The 20,944-nt window shown below is 34.8% G+C and overlaps 2 protein-coding genes, 2 long non-coding RNA genes and 1 pseudogene across 5 annotated transcripts; 2 read left to right on the top strand and 3 right to left on the bottom strand.

Moving 5' to 3' along the window:
• Positions 1–3,476: 3,476 nt before the first annotated feature.
• Positions 3,477–4,608, top strand: LOC118343766. Of its 2 annotated transcripts, XR_004798265.1 has the most exons (3): positions 3,477–3,631; positions 3,890–4,032; positions 4,191–4,608. It is a non-coding gene; the product is annotated as an uncharacterized LOC118343766 (long non-coding RNA). The 2 variants fall into 2 exon arrangements; XR_004798264.1 differs by lacking the exon at positions 3,477–3,631 and having other exon boundaries at positions 3,772–4,032.
• An 86-nt stretch (positions 4,609–4,694) lies between these two features.
• Positions 4,695–6,795, top strand: LOC109014717 (annotated as a pseudogene).
• A 165-nt stretch (positions 6,796–6,960) lies between these two features.
• LOC109016260 (hydroquinone glucosyltransferase-like) lies at positions 6,961–8,630 on the bottom strand. The gene has a single exon (XM_018998689.2). The coding sequence runs from the start codon at positions 8,536–8,538 to the stop codon at positions 7,132–7,134; it is 1,407 nt and encodes a 468-aa protein (XP_018854234.1). The 5' UTR covers positions 8,539–8,630; the 3' UTR covers positions 6,961–7,131.
• Positions 8,631–9,632: 1,002 nt separating this feature from the next.
• Positions 9,633–11,421, bottom strand: LOC109016244 (hydroquinone glucosyltransferase-like). The gene has a single exon (XM_035685041.1). It carries the CDS (start codon positions 11,241–11,243, stop codon positions 9,816–9,818), a length of 1,428 nt encoding a protein of 475 aa, XP_035540934.1. The 5' UTR covers positions 11,244–11,421; the 3' UTR covers positions 9,633–9,815.
• Positions 11,422–11,913: 492 nt separating this feature from the next.
• On the bottom strand, positions 11,914–14,688 carry LOC118344472. Its single transcript, XR_004798263.1, has 2 exons — positions 13,006–14,688; positions 11,914–12,248 (listed from the first exon to the last, which is right to left on the bottom strand). It is a non-coding gene; the product is annotated as an uncharacterized LOC118344472 (long non-coding RNA).
• Between the last annotated feature and the right edge of the window lie 6,256 nt (positions 14,689–20,944).

The following is a 20,944-nucleotide window of genomic DNA, read 5'->3' as shown; positions in this document are numbered from 1 at the left end:
GTGACAGGCTGCCAACACCACTTTTTAAACAGAGTAATGATGGATATAAGTCTTACTCTTCGTTTACATATTGTGATAAGATGCCGTCTCATTTTATCTTAATTTAATATTTAAAGAAATGATATATTATCAATTAATTTATTACTCTTAAACTAATAAAATAATATATTTTTAAAAAAAATTTGATTTTGTTTTTTGGTTTTAAATTGATGTATCTAAAATTTGAAAAAAATTATATTTTATAAGAAAATAGTAAACAAATTGTAGATGAGTTGTTAGTATATCACTACTCTTATATTTAAATACGACTTAAATATAAATATTTTTAAATTTCAAATTTTATTTAATTAGTATCTAATTATTATAATTTTTTAAATAAAATATAAAAAATAATTTAATTTTTTCAAATTCTAAAATAAAATTATATTAAAAAAGTTATATTTTAACAATATTTAAACTTTATAATACTTTTATTCAACATTTTCTCTCTCATTTTTTAAAACTTCATAAAGTATTTTAATTTAGACTATTTCATTATTATTTACAAATCATTTTATTACTATTTATAAATTTCGCATCTCATTTCAACATTCAGATTCCAAACAAGACCTTAAATATATAAGTTTTGTATAATCTTTTTTATAAAATAACGAATTTTATCATGAAAAGTATAAATAAAAATATATTTTTCTAATGAGACTCACTTTTTACAAAAAAAAGTCTACGCAAAGCTTTGCACCACTTAATGAGAATAGTAGTCTTTAACTGCAACTCCAAACTTCCTTCTCCTGTACCATTTGTAAATTGTAATGAACAAAGCTCCCAACTTTATAAATTAGTGAGTTTACAAGCAATGGATATATAATCAATGCAACACCCATGAATATAATCAGAAACAATTAGATATATAATTAGAAATGAGCTAAACTTATAGAACATGTAATTGAAATAGAAAGTAAAGTGTCAAGATAATGTTCGAGCTCGTAAATATTAGTATAGTATATATATATATTTTTTTTTTTGATACAGTATATATTAAGTTGCGTAATTGGTTGTGTCAAAAATTATTTCAAGCACTATTCTTAATTATATTATGTATGTAATCGTTTAATTAATGTTCTAATCATTTCCGGCATTGTTGGGCAATTGACTTAATTTGCTAATAACGTGTATGGAGTGTTAAGGAAGAAGATAAGTCAAGCAATCATTCAGTCATACACAACAGAGGCACGCATCAAGTCGACTACACGCACAACAAATGCACAACAGAATATTAATGAAGAATCTTCTAGAATGAAAAATACATTTCTGGTAGGATAGGTGTCAATTGATCCTACAATTGTGAAAAACAGTTATGAGTTGAGATGATTTGTGATGGTTTGTGAACAATAGTAAAATTTATGAATTAAAATTTATAAATAATAGTGAATAGTAATGAGATGAGTTCAATCCAAACCGACTAGACTTCGTTTGGTTATCAAATTCCTTTCAACTCATCTCAACTCATCATTACAATTTTTTTAAATTTCAACACAAAATATATAAACAATTCAACTTTTTCAAATCCTAAAATAATAATAATATTAAAAAATAATATTCTAATAATATTTTATCATCTCAACTCAACTCAACTCAACTCAATTCACTTCAACATCCAAACACAATCTAAAATTTCTCTATATAAGCAATGCAAAGGCACAATAGAAATAAAGAAAAGAAAATAGAGCAAATGAAAATTGTTTCTTAATTCCTTTGAGCATTCTGTCTAATACTTGATATGCATTCTAAGCAGCTATCTCATTATGGTATCAAGAGTTATTTGAAAGACTAATGTCTTCTTTTTTGTTTTCTTGCACAACAAATGGCGTTTGCAGACTCATCTCCCATCTCCTCTACACAAATCCAACATTGTCAACCCCACAATTCACAACTCTACAAATCATTTCATCACAATCAAACTTTCTATTGATAATTATCTTTTAGGGAAAGTCCAAATGGTTCCATTCCTCAAGGGACACCAATTACTCGATCATGTGGATGACACTTCTACAATGCCTCCTCCCATGATCGACGACAATCCAAACCCTCAATATACTTAGTGGCTTCTATTAGATTAGCTCATCCTTTCGACTCTTAACTCTTCTCTCTCTGACCAAGTACTTGCCCAGGTGCTCGACTACTCCACTTCATAGGAAGTATGGACTACCTTGCAAAGCTTATTTGTTGCACAATCTTCAACCCATGTGATGCAAATGCAATATCAATTAACTATACTAAAAAAAGGTTATGAGTCAATCACAGAGTATTTTCATAAAGCTAAAACCCTAACTGCATCTTTAGGAACTGTCGACCAACCTTTGTCTCCCTCTGAGTTTTCTGTGCATCTCCTTGTGAGATGAACAAATTATGATTCCCTAGTTACCTCCCTCACCACACGAGCAGACTCACTTTCCCCTCATCAAATCTATAGTTATCTCCTCAACCATGAGTCTTGTCTTGCACATCAAACTTAAACCCTTCTCAGTGGAAACCCTTTAGCTGCTCACGTAACTACCTCCAAATCCTTTTTCTCGTTCCCAACTTCCCATAGAGGTAAAGGTTCTTGGCACTTTCGTGGTCGACGTGGAGGAGGTCGCACCAATTCGACTTTCTTTTCCACTCGACCAGATTCATGTTCATATTGTCAAGTTTATAATAAACTAGGGCATACTACCCTTTCGTGTTATCACAGATTTAATCACAGCTATCAGGCTTTAGCTCCTTCAGCCAATATCACCTCCATACCCTCACCAACTTCTCATATAAACTCTTGGTTCCCAGATACTGCTACCACTAACCATTTCACTTATGATTTCAATAACCTTAATCTAGATGCTATATCATACCAAGACACGGATCAAGTGAGTATTGGAGATGGTTCCACTATGCCAATTTAGCACAAGGGCTCCATAGTTGCTCAATATGGAGCAAGTGCCATCTTGATTCAGATTGATTGTCCTAACTAGGTTTAGCAGTCTTTCTTTAATGTTTAGTTAACATTTAAAATATTATTTATAAGTAGAGATCGAGATAACGCACTACAAGAAAAATCGGTCTTTCCTAGCATTTGAAATTAGTTGCAATAAGTATTTAAATCGTTGCAATTAACTTTTCCTAGTGATTTAAAAATTGCTACACGTCTGTTGCATTTGTTTGTTCACTTATGTTTTAATCCAACAAGTACCAAAAATCACTGCAAATGTTTACTTTTTTTGGAGATTTTCTCTCACCGCAAATGACCATTTGATTTGCCTATAAAAAATTTGCCGAAAATAATTTTTTTTCAACGAATATGTGTTTCGACGCTAAAAACTTTTGGATCCATGAAGACCTTTTGCGACGAACGTTAATCATCGCTATTAACTATGACTGTTAAGGATCTATTTATCGCTGCAAATAGATCCTTAATCGCTGCAAATAGATCCTTAGATCCTTAATCGCTGCAAATATCTATGACCGTTTTCAACCATCTTACATTTTGTCACAATCTAAGATATTTGCAATGGACAAGAAAATCACCGCAAAATAGATCCTACCGCCGCAATATCAATGGCGACATTTTTCCCAATCGTCGGAATAGATATTTGCATAGGTCAGGCATATTTGCAGTGCATACAAATTGCCGGAATAGGGTTATTTGCATCGATTTTTCACATCGCGGCAAATACCACTACATTCGTCTGGAATCTTTCTTGACGTTAACGTTGATTTGTAATAAAAGTCTACTTTTATTTGCATGCTAGCTAATTCATTCTAAATTCTAATTGTTCAAATTGGCATTAAATTAGTCTCTGAAATGAGCTGCATGATGCTCCGATCTTTAAATTGAAGCATTGATTTGGAATCCCAGATGCCTGCCTGCCTGCTGCTAGCTTCGTACATATCTAGTGTCTTTCTCCAGCGGTTCAGTTCTTCTCTGAAGATTTGCATACATGTATTCAGCCATGGAGAACAAAATTGGCGATTCTACATCTAACATTACCAGTGAGCTTGGTGTGTTTCTAGTTTTCTATCTTCCCTAGCTACTTTGAAAGTTTTTCCTTTCTTCTCAGCCTGTTCTTTTGATCTTGTCTGTATTCACTTTCTTGTTCTTTTGTTTTTTTTTTTTTTTTTTTTTTCAAATGGTCTACCCTATATATATGGGCTTCAAGACATGATTTCATTAGAAGATAAATAATTGGCTGAACAAATGAAGGCAGAGTACCAGATTATGTTTGCCAATGTGCATTATTAGCAGCTCAGCCAAACCAAGATCCGACTCCAACTCACCTAAGCAAAATCTCACAGCATCCACCTCAGCAGTACACGCATCAGTCAAGCCTTCTCAGCATGAAGACTCTTCCAGAAACTCCTAGAAAACCTTTGCTGAAATTCTTTGAATTGGTTTCTGTTATTCCCTTGTAAATGGCATCTTACGGTTACAACAATAGGCCTGTAAATAGCTCTAGGCAGCACGCACACCACGTGCTTGAGTAAATGTCCAAACTATTCTGTAATTCTCCTATATAAAGGAGTCCTTGTAAACAGTATTTTTACATGAAAGAAATATAGAAATTCATTAATCGTTCATGCATGCATGCACCTCATGTTTAACGGTACAATTTAGTTATCAATAGTACTTAATTTATTACAATTTCAGGGGTTTCAAGGTCTGAGCTAGAGAGATCTTCCGCCAGCTAGCTCACTATACGTTGAAGATATTTTCATACAGCTTAGTGTCCAAGGCACATCTAGAGAAGTATGAATCTGGTGTCTTTGAAGCTGGGGGGTACAAATGGTAAGCCCTATCAAATGCTTCAATACTTGCAGGGTTTTTAATTACTCTATTAATTGCAACTATTAATTGCAAGTCATATATATTATAATCTCAGTAAGTTTATAAGCCAAGAATGGTTTGATCTTTTTTTCATTAGTTTCTGCAGCTAGCCTAGCTAGTAGCTAGGTGTTAAATTAACAAACTTATCCCAATTAAGACTTGAAATTAGATGACAAATTTATATGGTACTGCGTCTTCATTTATTTTGAAGTCACAACCCTATATGACAAATTTGATCACATAATTCCTTTATCTTTACACTGTATTTATTGTTTAATTTATAATGAACTCCTATTGCTTAGCCTCTTAATTTATGCTCCTTCCTTGAGGTTGAGTTTTGCTCCTCCGATCCCTTGTTTTCTTTTTCATTTGCTATATTAACCATATCATATTATAGAAGATGTTGGTCGACAAAGTTGCATGTTTGGTGCCCGCAGGAGATTGTCCCTTTACCCAAATGGAAACAAGATCGACCATGGAGATGGTTATATATACTTCCCTCTACTTGGCAATGGACGAGCCTGAAAAACTTCCTCGTGGTTGGGAGGTCAATTTCAACTTCAAATTGTTTGTATTTGATCAGATACACCACAAATACTTAACGACCCTGAAGAAATGTGACACAAACACGTGCATGCACATATCTGGGGACTAGGAAGTAGGATCACAATATTAATATCATATATTACTAATATCAATTTTATATATATGAATTTGTATAGATTCTGGTGGGGCGAGGCGGTTTCAGGCAAAGAAGACAGAATGGGCTTTTGGGCAGTTACTTTCCCTTTAAGCTTTCAAGGATAGTTGCAATATTGGATACCTTGCCGGCGATACCTGTGTCTTTGGTGCGGAGGCCTTTGTTATTACCCACAGTGGCAAGTGGGAATGCGTTTCCATGCTAAAGAAACCTGCTAATGGCATTTACACTTACAAGGTGGAAAATTTCAGTGCTCTAGATAAAAGTTTTTACTATTCTAATAAAGCTTTCAAGGTCGGGGAGAGGAATTGGTATGCACTTTCTAATATTAATTGGTGCATTCCATATCATAAACTAACTACTAAAGTTAGATGGGTTAATATTTTGCTATTAATGCTTCTGATTATGACTTATATATCTTAAATTGACTCAGGAGGTTAAAGGTTTTCCCAAAAGGAAATGACGCCGAAAAGGGCAAGAACCTGTCCCTATTTCTTGAGCTAGTAGACGGGGAAAGCCTTCCACTTGAGAAAACAGTTTATGCAGACTACAAGCTCTGCGAGTAGTGGACCAACTGCATGGCAAAGACTGCGAGAAAACAGGTTAATTCCATTGTTTTTAACTGCTCGATTCTAGCCATGCACGTACCATTCACACATCCCACCACTTTCGCTGCACTGCAAATCATGTAAACATCAGACATATATTATTAATTTTAATTCTCTCTTGCAGCTAAACACAGCTTTTCTGCCGCAAGGTCTGGGGATACCCGGGCTTCATGTTATTAGGGGATCTAAACGAAGCCTCCAAGGGCTTCATAAAAAAGGATACTTCGATTGTTGAAGCTCAAATTCTTGTCATGTCTGAGACTAAGGTGTACTCGGCCTGAACTCTCCATAAGGGTTTCATAAACATTATGCTTTAGTTGCTGAAGTTCAACTTTTTCGTGTCCCTGATCACCAAGGTTTTCTCGTAAACTCAGTTAGCATTTAAGTTTGGAACGGTTATAATTAGAAACCAGTTGGAGATACTATAATATTTCCAAGTTGGGAGAATAAATTGCATTAATATTGTACCTTATTTGGATGTGTGTGTGTGTGTGTGTGTGTGTGTTTTTTTTTTATTTTATTTAAATGTAAGCCAATTGAATAATATTGAATGATGCCATACTTATGGCATGCTAGTCATGTATCTGAAGTTATGGCTTGATTTTCGAATTTCAAGTTTTTTAAAGCTAATGCATGCCAACTACATCGATGATATTATGTGGGTGTTATGATGTTACTTGTGTCGATGTTTATGTCGAAGCCATCAGTTAGCTGCAAGCCTGCTACCTTGATTTATCGGAAGGTATAGGGCAAAAACCCAGCTGAAAACTGTCCTCGTAATAAGAGTCACATGGAAAACGACCACCAAGGCACAGTAAATTAATATAAGATTTGTAATTCTGTCAAACCTTTTGAATTCAACAATAAAACAGGATAAAGTGATATAGAACTGAACTCGTGGGAAAAAAGGACCAAAAGTAGAACGGGCGAGAAAACTAAAAGCTTCTACGCTTGGCTCTCTCTCTCAACTAGTTTGTATTAAAGGCCAGTTTTGATGTGAATTCAGAGAGTGCCCTTATGGAAGAACCATCTTCGCTCAATGCTTTCTCAGCTGCAATTTTGAGTTCTTTCATACGGTTGTGAACTCTCTTCCCCTCTTCTCCGACCATTAATCCTTTACTGACTTTCGCAATTTCTTCTCTGTTCACTATGCCTTTCTCGTCAGTTTTTGGTCTCAGGGCCACTTTGAGATCCTCAACAAGTAATACTGCATTCATCCTCTGTTCTGAGTAAAGCGGCCATGCAATTAGTGGTACCCCATTGACGATACTCTCCAAAGTCGAGTTCCAGCCGCAGTGTGTTAAGAACCCACCCGTTGACCTGTGGCTAAGGACTTGGACCTGCGGTGCCCAAGATGACACCACTAGACCTTGCACTTTGGTTCTCTCTACGAACCCTTGTGGTAAGAAAGCAAGAGGTTCCTCCTGGCTTTGGTTACTAAGATATGCTGCATTAGCCAAATCATTATTTGGTCTTCTTGCCACCCACAAGAACTTTTGCCCACTCAATTCTAAACCTGAGGCTAGCTCCTCTAGCTGATCGGAAGAGAGAGTCCCACCACTCCCAAAAGAGACGAATAGGACTGAGCCACATGGCTGATTGTCCAACCACCTTAAACACTCCCACCCTTCAACCTGATCAGTACTTTGGCCTGTTTTAATCATGGGTCCAATAGGGTAAAGAGGAGGGTTTCCAGCTTCTTCATCTGCCAAAGCTTTTATAGCTCTCTCCTGTAAGTCCATAAACGTATTAACCAAAATACCTTCAGCTAATCGGAGTTGTTCTGTAAGGCGAAGAAACAATCTGTACCACTCACCTTTTCGGTCTTGAATCGGGTCCATTAGATCTCTACCGTGAATAGGTATGCATCCAGAGAGTTTCAAAGGTTCTGGGAGGTCTCTGTACTCGCATGGAACTGTCTTGTCCAGCTTTGGCAAATGCAAGAGCAATGACAACGCCAAAGCATTTGAGGGGAAGAAAATGTATGGAGAGACGTTGAGTTCCTTGGCAATATTTAGTGCATCGCTAGCAGAATGATCAAGGATAACTGCAACCAACCGAGTAGTTTCAGCTAAGGACTTCAACACATGGCGAACAGAGGGCAGAGAACGAGTCATGGTGAGGGAGACTTGGATTCCAGGCAGAGCTCCGGAGACGTCTTCCAAGCACACTGGAGGAAGAAAGACATGGTCTATGCTGGTGGGAAGGCCCTCGAGGACGCCTTTAATGGCATTGGATGGAGTCCCAGTTGTGGGAATGATGCACTTGACACGAAAATTATGGTGAAGAGCAAGTCGCTTGGCAAGCTCAACTATGGGGATAAGGTGACCCATTCCTGGGCTTGGTAGAATAGCTATGTGTGATTCTTGTTCCATGGAGAATAACTCCTTGTTTTGAAGAGACGGTGTTATGAAGAGACAAACTTGTTGCAGGAGAAGAGCTCGAAGTTCTTTCTGTGTTGGGTGTTTTCTATTTTCTTGTGGAATATTATATATATATATATATATGAATGTCAAAATATACTTTTATAGTACTAAGGATGGGAAGACAGACGTGTACTGACAATTGTTTCCAGTTGTTTTCTTGAGGTCCAAGCCTGAACTCTGAAGATGGTCCAGGGGAAAAACATGTTCGAAAAAGATCGAGCGAATTGTTTGAAAAAGCTAGCACGTGAGATGACAATATGATGATTTTAGTTTATAAAATATGTCTACATACGTTGATACTAATTAGTAATGACTCTTTTCCTTTCCTTTTTAATTTTTGAGTACAGTTTTATTATGTATAAGTAAATTTACATATCAATCTGCATATTAATATTATTATTTTTATATTTTAAATTTAAATTAGTATTATTTTTAATAAAATTTATTTTCTAACTCATTATATTAAATGAAGATGCGTATTAATATACATATTTGCTTATAATTAAAATTTTCCTTCTACGTAATATGGCAATGATGATTTTAGCTTAGGGTTCGATTATTGTCCCATCAATTTTGATGCATCCGGGTGCAACTAAATCTTGAACATCACACATAAATATATTTTTAAATGATTTAGTTGAAAGTAGTGATGCCAAGTAACTTACTAATATGAAGTTGAGTCTAAATTTGGATATCAAATTTAACAAACTCAAAATTATGATCTTGATGGAATCAAAATTGCAAAAAGGAAGAGAGAACATTTTTTCTGAATTTTTCTTAAAAAAGTTTGTGTTATTTGAAAATTTTTACACTAATGCATATTATGATTTGTAAAATTTAAAATTTATTTTTTAAATTAAATTATAGAAAGTAGTCTCGTGTGCCATAGTCCTATATCATCATGCAGCTAGATCTAGACTAAAAATTAGAGTACTCTGGTCAAAGACGTTCAATTTGGTAAACATCAACCGACGTGATCTTGTTTTTTATTTTTATTTTCCTTGAAGCCAGCCATCCACCATCTTGGACGTCTCCAGGCAAAATACTCCAAGCTTTCCCTTTCATTTATTATTTATTATTTAGAGTTACAAAAAATAATCAAAGACAACGACCACCAAGGAACCAACGACGTAAAACAGGGCACGACCAAATTACCACTTATTCAGCAACAGTACATGACAAAGTGACAACTAAAAAAACAAAAACAAAGAAGAAGAGCAAGAAAACTAAAATGATCTCGGTTGAAAAGCAAGTTTCGATGCTAATTTGGAGAGTGCCCTTGTGGAAGAACCATCTGCACTTTTTGCTTTTTCACCAGCAATCCTTAGCTCTTTCATACGCTTGAGAACACTCTTCCCCTCTTCTCCGACCATTAGACCCTGCACGACTTTCGCAATTTCTTCTCTACCCACAAGGCCCTTCTCGTCAGCTTTTGGTCTTAATGCCACTTTTAGATCCTCAGCTAAGAGTATTGCATTCATTCTTTGCTCTGCATAAAGCGGCCAAGCAATCAATGGTGTGCCATTGATCATGATGCTCTCCAGGGTTGAATTCCAACCGCAGTGGGTCAGGAACCCACCCGTGGAGGCGTGGCTTAGGATCTGGGCCTGCGGCGCCCAAGAGGGCACGACTAGTCCTTGACCTTTGGTTCTTGCTAGGAACCCTTGTGGTAAGAAAGCAAGAGGATCGTCATGGCTCTGATTTTTAAGGTATGCGGCGTTAGCAGATTCATTGTTTGGGCTTCTTACCACCCATAAGAATTTTTGCCCACTCGATTCCAATCCTAAGGCTAGCTCGTTTATTTGATCAGACGACAGGGTTCCACCACTCCCAAAAGAGACAAATAGGACAGAACCACCTGGCTGATTGTCCAACCATCTTAAACACCCTGACCTGTCATCTTCATCATCAGTACCTGAGCCACTTTGAATGATTGGTCCAACCGGATAAATTGGAGGATATCCAGCTTCGTCCTCTTCTAGAGCTTTTATAACTCGTCCTTCCAAGTCGATGAACGTGTTAACCATGATCCCCTCGGCTAATGGGAGACGTTTTGCATTGCGAAGAAACAGTTTGTACCATTCACTTTTTCGATCTTGAACTGGGTTTATTAGATCTCTACCGTGAATAGGTATGCACCCCGGGAGCTTCAATGGTTCTGGTAGGTCTCTGTACTCGCATGGAATTGTCTCGTCCAGTGTCGGAAGATGCAAGAGGAGCGACAAAACCATGGCATTTGTGGGGATGAAAAAGTACGGTGACAGTTGTAATTCCTTGGCAACTTCTAGGACGTCGCTTCCGAAAGGGTCAAAGACGAGAGCAGTCAGCCGAGTCGTCTCGAGTAATGACTTCAACACATCACGAAGGGATGGTAGAGAGAGAGTAATGGTAAGGGAAATCTGGATCCCAGGGTGTGCTTTCTCGAGGTCCTTGGGGCTCACTGGAGGAAGAAAGACATGGTCTATGTTGGTGGGGAGGCCTTCGAGAACGGCTTTCATGGCTTCTGAAGGATACCCAATCGTGGGAACGATGCACGTGACACCGAAGCCATGGTGAAGAGCAAGTAGCGCCTTGGCAAACTCGATTAGTGGGATGAGGTGACCCATCCCTGGACTGGGTAGTATAGCTATATGGGGTTTTTCTGCCATGGACATTAATAATAACTCCTTGTTTTAAGATTTGCAAGGATAAATGGTGTCGATCAAGTTAGAGATAAGGTGGTCTTTTATGGGAGGGAGAGAGTGTTAGGTGGGTGTATACACTAGAGTGTTAGGTGGGTGTATACACTGTTTTATGTTTTATATATTTTGATATTTTTATGTATTTTGAGTGGTCCTAATTAGATCAGTCGTGCAAAGCAATCTTATAAATTGTCAGACCACAATCTTTGCATGTGTAAGCTGGGTCCTGTAAGAGATTAGCATTGGATTCATCAAATTCATATTTAAAATTTGATGAAAAGTATAAATTTTTCATAAATCTAAAACCTTCTATTTATAACTCTATATTGAATTAGTCATTGAATTCATCAAAATAATATTATAATATTATTTTTTTAATAATATTTGTTTAATTTTTTTTTTTTTATATTTTACAATTACACTATCCATATTTACATTAATAATTTATTTTGATACTTAAATTATTGTTTTCAAATTAATTTTTCATCAACTTGTTTCTAATCGTAATGTAGTCAACTATAATGTAGCCAACCAACTTGTTTCCATCATAAAAACAAGCCGCAGCCCAAAAATACAAAAACTAACAACAATTTATAATACAAAGGCCAAGCTGCATCCCAAAATCCACCAACATTCAGTATCATCCAACAAATGCCAAGCGGCAGTACATTTCAGTATCAACATTTCTACTCAACATTTACACCAACAAACCAGTTCATAAACCAACAACTTCAATATATTCACATTTTAGTATCAAAATAATGTAAATGCTCCACAAACCAATTCATAAACCAGGAAATGAAAATAACAATACATTTCAGTAGCAGTTTTACACTTCAGTAGCAGTACCCAAATAATTTCAGCAAGTTCAAAATAATTAATACAGATCTCATAGTGACTATCCAGCCACATGTTTGTCCAAAACATGTCTTCCTAGTTTTTTGCATTCTGTAACCTTAAATGACCTTAAGCTGCAGCCTGCAGAGAACAATATTGTAAATCTATAGTTATTCAAAAAAATACAAGAGAAATTATTAAAACACACCAAAGTAATGAAACCTAATGGAAAAGTCATCAAAGAGAAAAGGCAAAAGGCAATCAATTGTGCACATATGATCAGTGTACATGGTTTTAAGAATTATATTCTGCCACGCAGGGCTTTCATGCACAACAACATTGAGTACTCGATCGACTAACTGCTTGAAATCTAGAATGATCATTCAACTTATACTGCTAACACTGCATATACAAATGAAACCATTAATGTAGCAGTAGCTTTAGGAGGAATAATATATATATATATATATATATATATATATAAAGAGTGATTGGCATAAATTGATTAAGGACTTACAAATCCTAACCACATAATTTACAGCAGATTTGTATAGAGTCAACGATTGTAAATGATACAATGATGGAAAAGAATGTCTACTAATGCTTCTAAATACCCTTCAGTCAATATCAGAGGTGGGTACTTTTCAAAGCAACATGATTGAGCTTAATTCTACAGATACATGCATGAAAAATATATTTTAAAAAATGAAACAGCTTTTTTTGATGAAATTTAATACGCCTTCCATTTGGTAATTACTAACAACCTCTTCCCGGCATTAAGCTTTACAACTAGAGGTCCATTGACTACAACACAGATAATCGATTGAACCTATTGAATCACAGAAATGGGCATATTTGAACCCTACTTCCTAAACTATCAAACAACATAGGAGTTTACCTTCTGCAGCTTCAGAAGCATTCTTCCAAGTTCAGAGTAACCACTACAACGGGAATCAGACACATCCTAACCACATAATAACACTGGAATCAGACACAACCCTCTACATCTCAAATCTTTCTTTGAGAAATAAAATAATAATGCATATTAATTCCATTTCATTTATTAGGACCATGCAGAAAAAGAAGAAAAAAAAGCTTTCCATTGAAACAAATATCACATGATATCTTCTTTTTAAGAAGAAAGAATTATATTCCTATATAGTCAAGAACTACTTGCAGCTCAGGTGCCTCTTTCCCCTTAATGCAATTCTCATTCAGCAGCTAATCAAGAAAGGGAAAAACCATTTCAAAAGCATTATCAATTTTAAGTGGTTGGTGAAATTTTAAACTTTAAAGCACTTGGTTTTCTAGTTTAGCAGACACAGTAAAGTATTAGCTTTTCCAAATCCAAGTTCCCAACATCAATCCAACACCCATTTAAAATGGGAGTGGATCCAATAAAGCATACTTGACCAGGGTCTTCAGGAAACATACAATTCCTCTGATCTCCTTGAACCTAACAAGATTATAGCAGAACTCCATGATTTGAAATCAGAACTCTCAACTCAATCAACAGTATATTGATACATGTTCAATTCCACCAAAATGGGCCTAAAAACTAAAAACATTATACTCCACACACGCAGAGATTAAATACTTGAATTAGACCAAGATGGAGTATATGCAAAAATCGAAGATGCTACGAGTCCTATTGCTGAAATTTGTAATAAAAAAATTATGGAATACGTGAGTGCACAAAAATGGAAAAGCTAGAATAAAAAACACAATTCTAAATTTTAAAAAATTAGCAAATACTACTCAAAGATCAGCTTAGAAACCTTGTGATTCATAATAGAAATGTAAGAAAAATGCTTTCAGTTTGGGTGCTTAGAAAAATGTAAGAAAAAACCCTTAAGCAGTCATTTCTGGGATTGGGCAGTGATTTCCTCGACCCCTCAATAGCGATTTACTCGAACGATATCACTAAGATTTCCTCGTGCTCGTCAAGTGCGATTTAGATGGGGAAATTTGAGTTTATGAGGTTGGGTTTAACAAAACCTAAATAAAAAATGGATAGAAGGGGAGAGAGGGAGTGTCGGGCTGTAGGGGAAGTGAGAAAGAGAAAGGGAAGAGAGAAAATAGAGAGGAAAATTTGAAAGGGAGAAAGAAATTATTTTCGGATTCATGGGCAAAAGAAATGGAAGAAAGGGAAGGAGGAGAAGAAAGGGAAGAAAGAAAGGGAAGAAAGCTCTGGTAGAAGGAAACAAAATTACGGGCGAAAAGGCAGACAGCAGTTGGAAGAAAGAGCAAGTAGCGCCTTGGCAAACTCGATTAGTGGGATGAGGTGACCCATCCCTGGACTGGGTAGTATAGCTATATGGGGTTTTTCTGCCATGGACATTAATAATAACTCCTTGTTTTAAGATTTGCAAGGATATATGGTGTCGATCAAGTTAGAGATAAGGTGGTCTTTTATGGGAGGGAGAGAGTGTTAGGTGGGTGTATACACTACAGTGTTAGGTGGGTGTATACACTGTTTTATGTTTTATATATTTTGATATTTTTATGTATTTTGAGTGGTCCTAATTAGATCAGTCGTGCAAAGCAATCTTATAAATTGTCAGACCACAATCTTTGCATGTGTAAGCTGGGTCCCGTAAAGCCGTTCTATATTTTGCAACCTAATAGTGGGATTGAAGGGACCCAAGTGCATTCTTCTTTCTTTTCATTTTCTTTTGGCCCCCTCCGAAACTGTCTTTATTCAATTCGCATCTTTGCAAACCGGTAAACTGTTCTATTTTTTTTTTTCTTCTTCGCATGGCCTGAGCTCAAAAATCTCTAAACAAACGGAAAGCTGCTGGGTCCTCCTTTTCATATCTCAATTCTTCCTTTTGTCCGTGTCTTGCTCCACATTTTCTTTTGCTTTTAGCCGTGAGACGTGTGTGCGTGAGTTTCCTTTCATTTTGAAAATGAAACCCAAAACCTGCTGCCTTTCGTGAGTTACAGAGAGACAATCACAACTACCACCAAGGAACCAACGATGCAAAACAGGGCAAGACCACTCACTTTATTTTCAGATATTCAGCAACACGTGACAAAGTGACTTAACTAAAAATAAATAAAAAAACCAAGAACCATAAAGAAGAAGAGCAAGAAAACTAGAAGAAAAATATTTTAATGACAAAAAGATTACATAAAAATAAATTTATAAAATGATGTAGTTTTTAATCAACAACGTTAACAATATTAGAGGAACTAGTGACTTCCACTTTGTTTTTCAGTTTAGAATACTTATTTTTGTAATGACCAAACTTATGACAGTAATGAGATTTAATATTTTTCTTGTTAAACTTCGACTGAAAACTGTCTTTGGATTTATCCATGTTCTTCTCTAAACCCCTCTCACTGGATCTACCCCTACTAAAGGAACCCTTAACAAACAAATACTGGCTTGATTATCCGTGCCCATCACATTCAATTTCGTTTTCAATTTCTTAGAATTCAAAGCAGGTTTTACATCTGTCAAGGAAATAATGTCTCTACCATAAAAATGAAATTCACAAAATTATCAAAAGACATGGGCAACAAACGCAAGACTTTGAAGAGGAACTCATAAAAATAAATCTACAAACTGATGTAACTTGATGCAGTGCGTCAGATTGTAAAGTTACTTTTAGTATAAAATAGATCTAACGGACTACATGAAGTCATGTCAATTTATAGGTTTACTTTTATATAATCTTTTTGTATCTGTAACAGTTCTCTTTAAAATTTTCATAAGACTTTGAAAGAAAAAAAAAGTTGAATATTATTAAAAGAGTGTTAGGGCCTGTTTGGTATTGTGTAAAAAGTAATAAAAAGTATTTAAATAAGTTTAAAAGCTTTTTAATAAAAAAATTAGGTTGTTTAAGTGTTACATATCGAATTATTTTTCATCTCAAATAAGCTAAAAAATACCTTTGAGAAAAAACATATATCATTTTGATGCTTTTCCTCAAAAGTGTTTTTTCAAATAATACAGAATATAATTCGAATTTTAAAAAGACTATCCATGGACGAAAATACCTATACAACTTTCAGATAATTACAACTTTCAAACTTTCATTGAAATGGTCATAGTCTTTAAAAATTAAATAATTGTCATTTTTACTTCAAAATTACTTTTTAAATTTGTTTCAAACAAATGTAACATGATTGAAAGTGTTTTATGCATATGGTTACCAAATAAGATATAACTTTTTAATTGTAAAACTTATTACTTAAGTTATCCACTATAAGCCCTAACATGTACTTAGAATATAATTTTTTAATATAATTTTTATTTTAAAATTTAAATAAAGTTGAATTCTTTTTTATATTTTATTTAGAAATTTGGAAAAGTTATAATGACTAACTAATGATTATATGAAAAATTTGAAAATTTAAAACTTTAGGAAAAATAACATTACACCAAGTAATGCATGCCATCAAAAGGTACAATCTATTATGATTAGCATAATTATTCTTCCATGTAACCACATAAACCCTTTTTCCTTGATAATATTATGCAAATGCCACATTACAACCTCAAACAATACGTGAGTGAAAATCCCTTAGATCATGCCAGTTAAGTATAACATATAACTACGATTCATCAACCGAAATCTAAATAAGGGGCATGTTTGTCACGCACACCAACCGGGAGACGTGGCCGAAATGACCAAATCCTCAGGTTGGCTTAACCACTTCAGTAAGGTTTTTCTTCAGAAGGTGTGAACTCTAGTATACATTCTCGGGTTACTTGAAAAAAATGATTTCCTGGATCTGAATTAAAAAAGATTAAAAAATCCTAGAGATAGAGATATATTTCTTATCAATGCTGTACTTATCATGACTTATTAAAAATAAATGGTGTACTTATCACAAACAATACCATTTGATCATTCCCGCGGAAGAGTATCTATGACACATTTGAAAGCAACTTTCTTTATATGGACAGTTTACTTGGGAAAGATCCTCACGTTAAACAACCTACAGATACCTCGGATCATCATAGTGTCTTTATATGGACAGTTTACTTGGGAAAGATCCTCACGTTAAACAACCTACAGATACCTCGGATCATCATAGTGGAGTGGTGTTGCACGCAATGTTTTTAATTTCGTACCGTACCGGTCGGTACGGTCGAAATTTTTCGTTTCAGCCGTCCGGCCGGTACAGGTACTATATATGTTCCATACCGGCCAAAATACCGGCCGTACCGGATGGTACCGGCCATTTCGGCCTAAATTTCAGCCTGTACCGACCTATATTTCGGCCGGTACCGGTCAATATTTCGGCCTGTATTTTTTTTTTCATTTTTTCAAACTACAAGTTCATTTTTTGACCCCCAATTTAGACTAGACTATTTATAATTTATATGTATGTATGTATTTATATATAATTTATTCATATATAAACTATTATTTTAAAATATAATTATTATATATATTTATATATATAATTTATTCATATATCGACTATCCTGAAACGGTACACGAAACGGTACCGGTACCGAAATATTTCGTTCCAGTGTCTTGACCCGTACGCCATCCGGTACGGTATTCAAAACATTGGTTGCACGTGCAAAATGGGTGGGGAGATTGTGTGTTGATAAAATACACAATAATATAATAAAAATTACAATGAAATTAAAATTAAGACGAAGTCAGTTTAGACTGAAGTACGAAAATATCGTTCTCTTTAAGGAGATTCAAGCTATCTACAGTGTATAAAGTCTCAAAATTAACTGGTGTAACAAACTCCTCTTGACTTGACTCATCTAAGATACAACAGCCCAACTGATCGTCGTATAGCCTGAACCAACTCTATACATGTGGCTGAGTTCAAAACTCTACCAAAAGAATACCTTTATTTTATCTGGAAATACTCTCAAAAAATATATACTCACTAAATTTTGTTTTTCTTATCTCACTTTCTCTTCATGTTCACATGTCCGTGCCCACTAAACAATAAACGTCCCAGGAGGTAAAAAGACTAGAAGATGTTTGAATTTAGAGATGAGATGAGATGGGTTAAGATGGTTTATGAATAGTAGAATAAAAATTGAATTATTTATTATATTTGGTGTAGGAATTTAGAAAAGTTGTTTTGAGATTTGAAAAAGTTGAATTATTTATTATAAAAAGTATGAGAATTTGAGAAAGTTGTAATGATGAGATGAGATGAGTTGAGGTGGGTTTTGAATCCAAATCTCTGACAAAAATAATAAAAAAGAATTAAAACACAAGCAGCCCACCAACAACTATAATAAAGATACCAAACGGCTACTTTATAACAAGCCTATTAAAAAATGTTACTGGCAATCAAGAGAATAAATGTGAGCTGAATAACGTTCAAGCAATAAACCTCATAACGTACAGTAACGCTTCAACCATTAAAACTATTAACGGAATAAAATCACTTTAAAGACCCTTCTCAATATCAAATGCCACCGTAATAGCACTAAAAGAAACGTTATAAAAACTCAATTTATTAAAAAATACCAACACTGTGAATCATTTACTCCTCCACATTGAGGTTGCCATGACCTTATCGAATGAATTCTTTGTCAAGATAAGGGTAACTTGGATGATGCTAATAAAGGTAGTTGATTTTCTAGCAAGTTGGAAGGGCTTGCATGGCGACTCACAAATATCAGCCATATTGAATATGGTTCCCATTTGCCTATAATAATGTCTTTGGAGGGAGAGGAATAATAGAAGTTTTGAAGATTGTGAGCAGATGGACGAGCTTAGAGTAGCTTAGATTTTTCTTTTTAATATTTTATTTCATTGGTTGATTGAATTAGACTTCATTAGTTTGAATATCCAAGATTTCCTTATTATCCCTAATCACTCATGATTAGGTATTGCTCGTGTCTATGTCCCGTGTATTTGGGCTATGCTTAGTCCGGATGATTGTTGATTGAAGCTTTTTCACATGCCTTCTTCAATTCATCTTGACTTGTACTTTTTTTAAAACACAGAATTTCATAGTACTTGGTGTTGTCACTCTTCTTCGGCCCACGTACGCCCAAACATGATTGAAGCCTTCAAAACTTCTGCATATTCAAAAAAGGGATAATCCATAATCGAACTCTCCACAGAACTCTGAAGGCCAATGCAAAATTTGAAATGAGTTTTTATAACAATAAATTTTCCAAATAAAAGACATGATCAGGACGCTAGTTGGTAGTAAAATCACATAAAAAAAATATATAGCCGAACAACCATGACATAAATAATGCACATACATACAAAAACAAAATAGCACACTAGGCATGTTACACAAAAAAAAAATCTCCCCTTAATTTTTTTTTTTATGAGTAATAAATATTTATTGGATAAGCGCAAAAGGCCCAACTCAAGTAACTTGAGGAACACCCATCTAGAAGGTGAAGATCCGCTCCTGGCAGTAATGATTGACAAAGAAAAGTCCCCAATAAACTTGAAGAATTTCAAGTAATCATAACAATTCACAAGGAAGAAGATCACTGAAACTAAATAACAGACGGTAGCAGACCAACCAAATCCACTAAAGGCATTATTAACCATTAAAAGGAAAGATCCCATCTATATACAAAAGGAAAATGCTGGAGAGAGAGAGTAAAAACCCAATTCCAGTGCAAAAAAATAAAAAAAGGAGTTATATACCGTCAAAACTACAAGCTTACTACAACCAAACTGTTACACATTCTTTAATGTCTGAACCACCCCCTCCCAGCCAAAAATAGCCTCTTAAAAAAGAGAAAATATATTTACAATCGTGAATTGTGTAACTACCGCGTAATCGTTTTGAAAAAAATAAATAAAATATGGGACCTACATGAAAAAAATTAATTTTGTAATAGTAGACCTCACTCATTTTCAAAACGATTACGCGGTAGTTGCACACTTTACGGTTGTATGTAGAATTACTCTCCGAAAAATAACCTCCTAATTACCTATGAACCTGAAAGACGCCGGCCAATTCCACGAGAGAAAAAAAGGAAGTTTCTTTAATTTTTAAACAACAAGGTTGCCACGATTACATGCATACTCTTTACCCTTTATCTCTAGGAAAATATCAATAAGTGGGTCTAAACTCTAATATTGTACTGAGATATGAAATTTCAAACAAGTGCTTATGACTCATGGAGATGGGGGTTACGGAAATTCCGTAAGTTTCTTTACAAATTTATGCAGATATGATCATCAATTTGTTACCTAGTAGCAAACATCTTATAATTCCGAACATAGAAATTAAAATTTTCCCAACAAGCCAAAAGAACCCCCTAATTTCATACCAATCTAATTGAAAAACGAGAAAAATATGAACTTTTGACGAATGAACAGGCTTCCTGGAAGAGAAAGTACAAAGAAAAATACCTTACAAGTTTAGATAGAGAATATGGATGGTACCCTCTAGTCTCTCTCTCTCAAAAGCGGAAATGACTTCGAAGTTCTTACACGTTGACGCGATGAGAAATATGTGGGACAGTAATAAGATATTTTGTCAAGTAAAATGATTTGATCTAAAATTTTCTTAAGACTTTAAAAGACAAAAAAGTTGAATATTATTAAAAGAGAGTTGTTCGGTATTGTGTTAAAGTATTAAAAAGTATTTAAATAGGTTTAAAAGTTTTTTAATAGAAAAATTAAGTTGTTTTGGTGTCATATATCAAAGTACTTTTAATCTCAAATAAGTTAAAAAGTACGTTTGAGAAAAAGTTTCATTTTGATAATGCGAAACATTATCAAAAGTATTTTTCTTGATAATGCGAAACATAATTTAAATTTTAAAAAGACTGTCAATGGACAAAAATACCTATACAATTTTTAGATAATTAAGATTTTCAAACTTTCATGGATATGATCAGAGTCTTTAAAAATTCAAAC

This window comes from Juglans regia, chromosome 14, assembly GCF_001411555.2.
Source record: "Juglans regia cultivar Chandler chromosome 14, Walnut 2.0, whole genome shotgun sequence".
NCBI lineage: Eukaryota > Viridiplantae > Streptophyta > Magnoliopsida > Fagales > Juglandaceae > Juglans > Juglans regia.
Note: the sequence above shows the minus strand (reverse complement) of the source record. Positions and strands in the feature narration are given on the sequence as shown.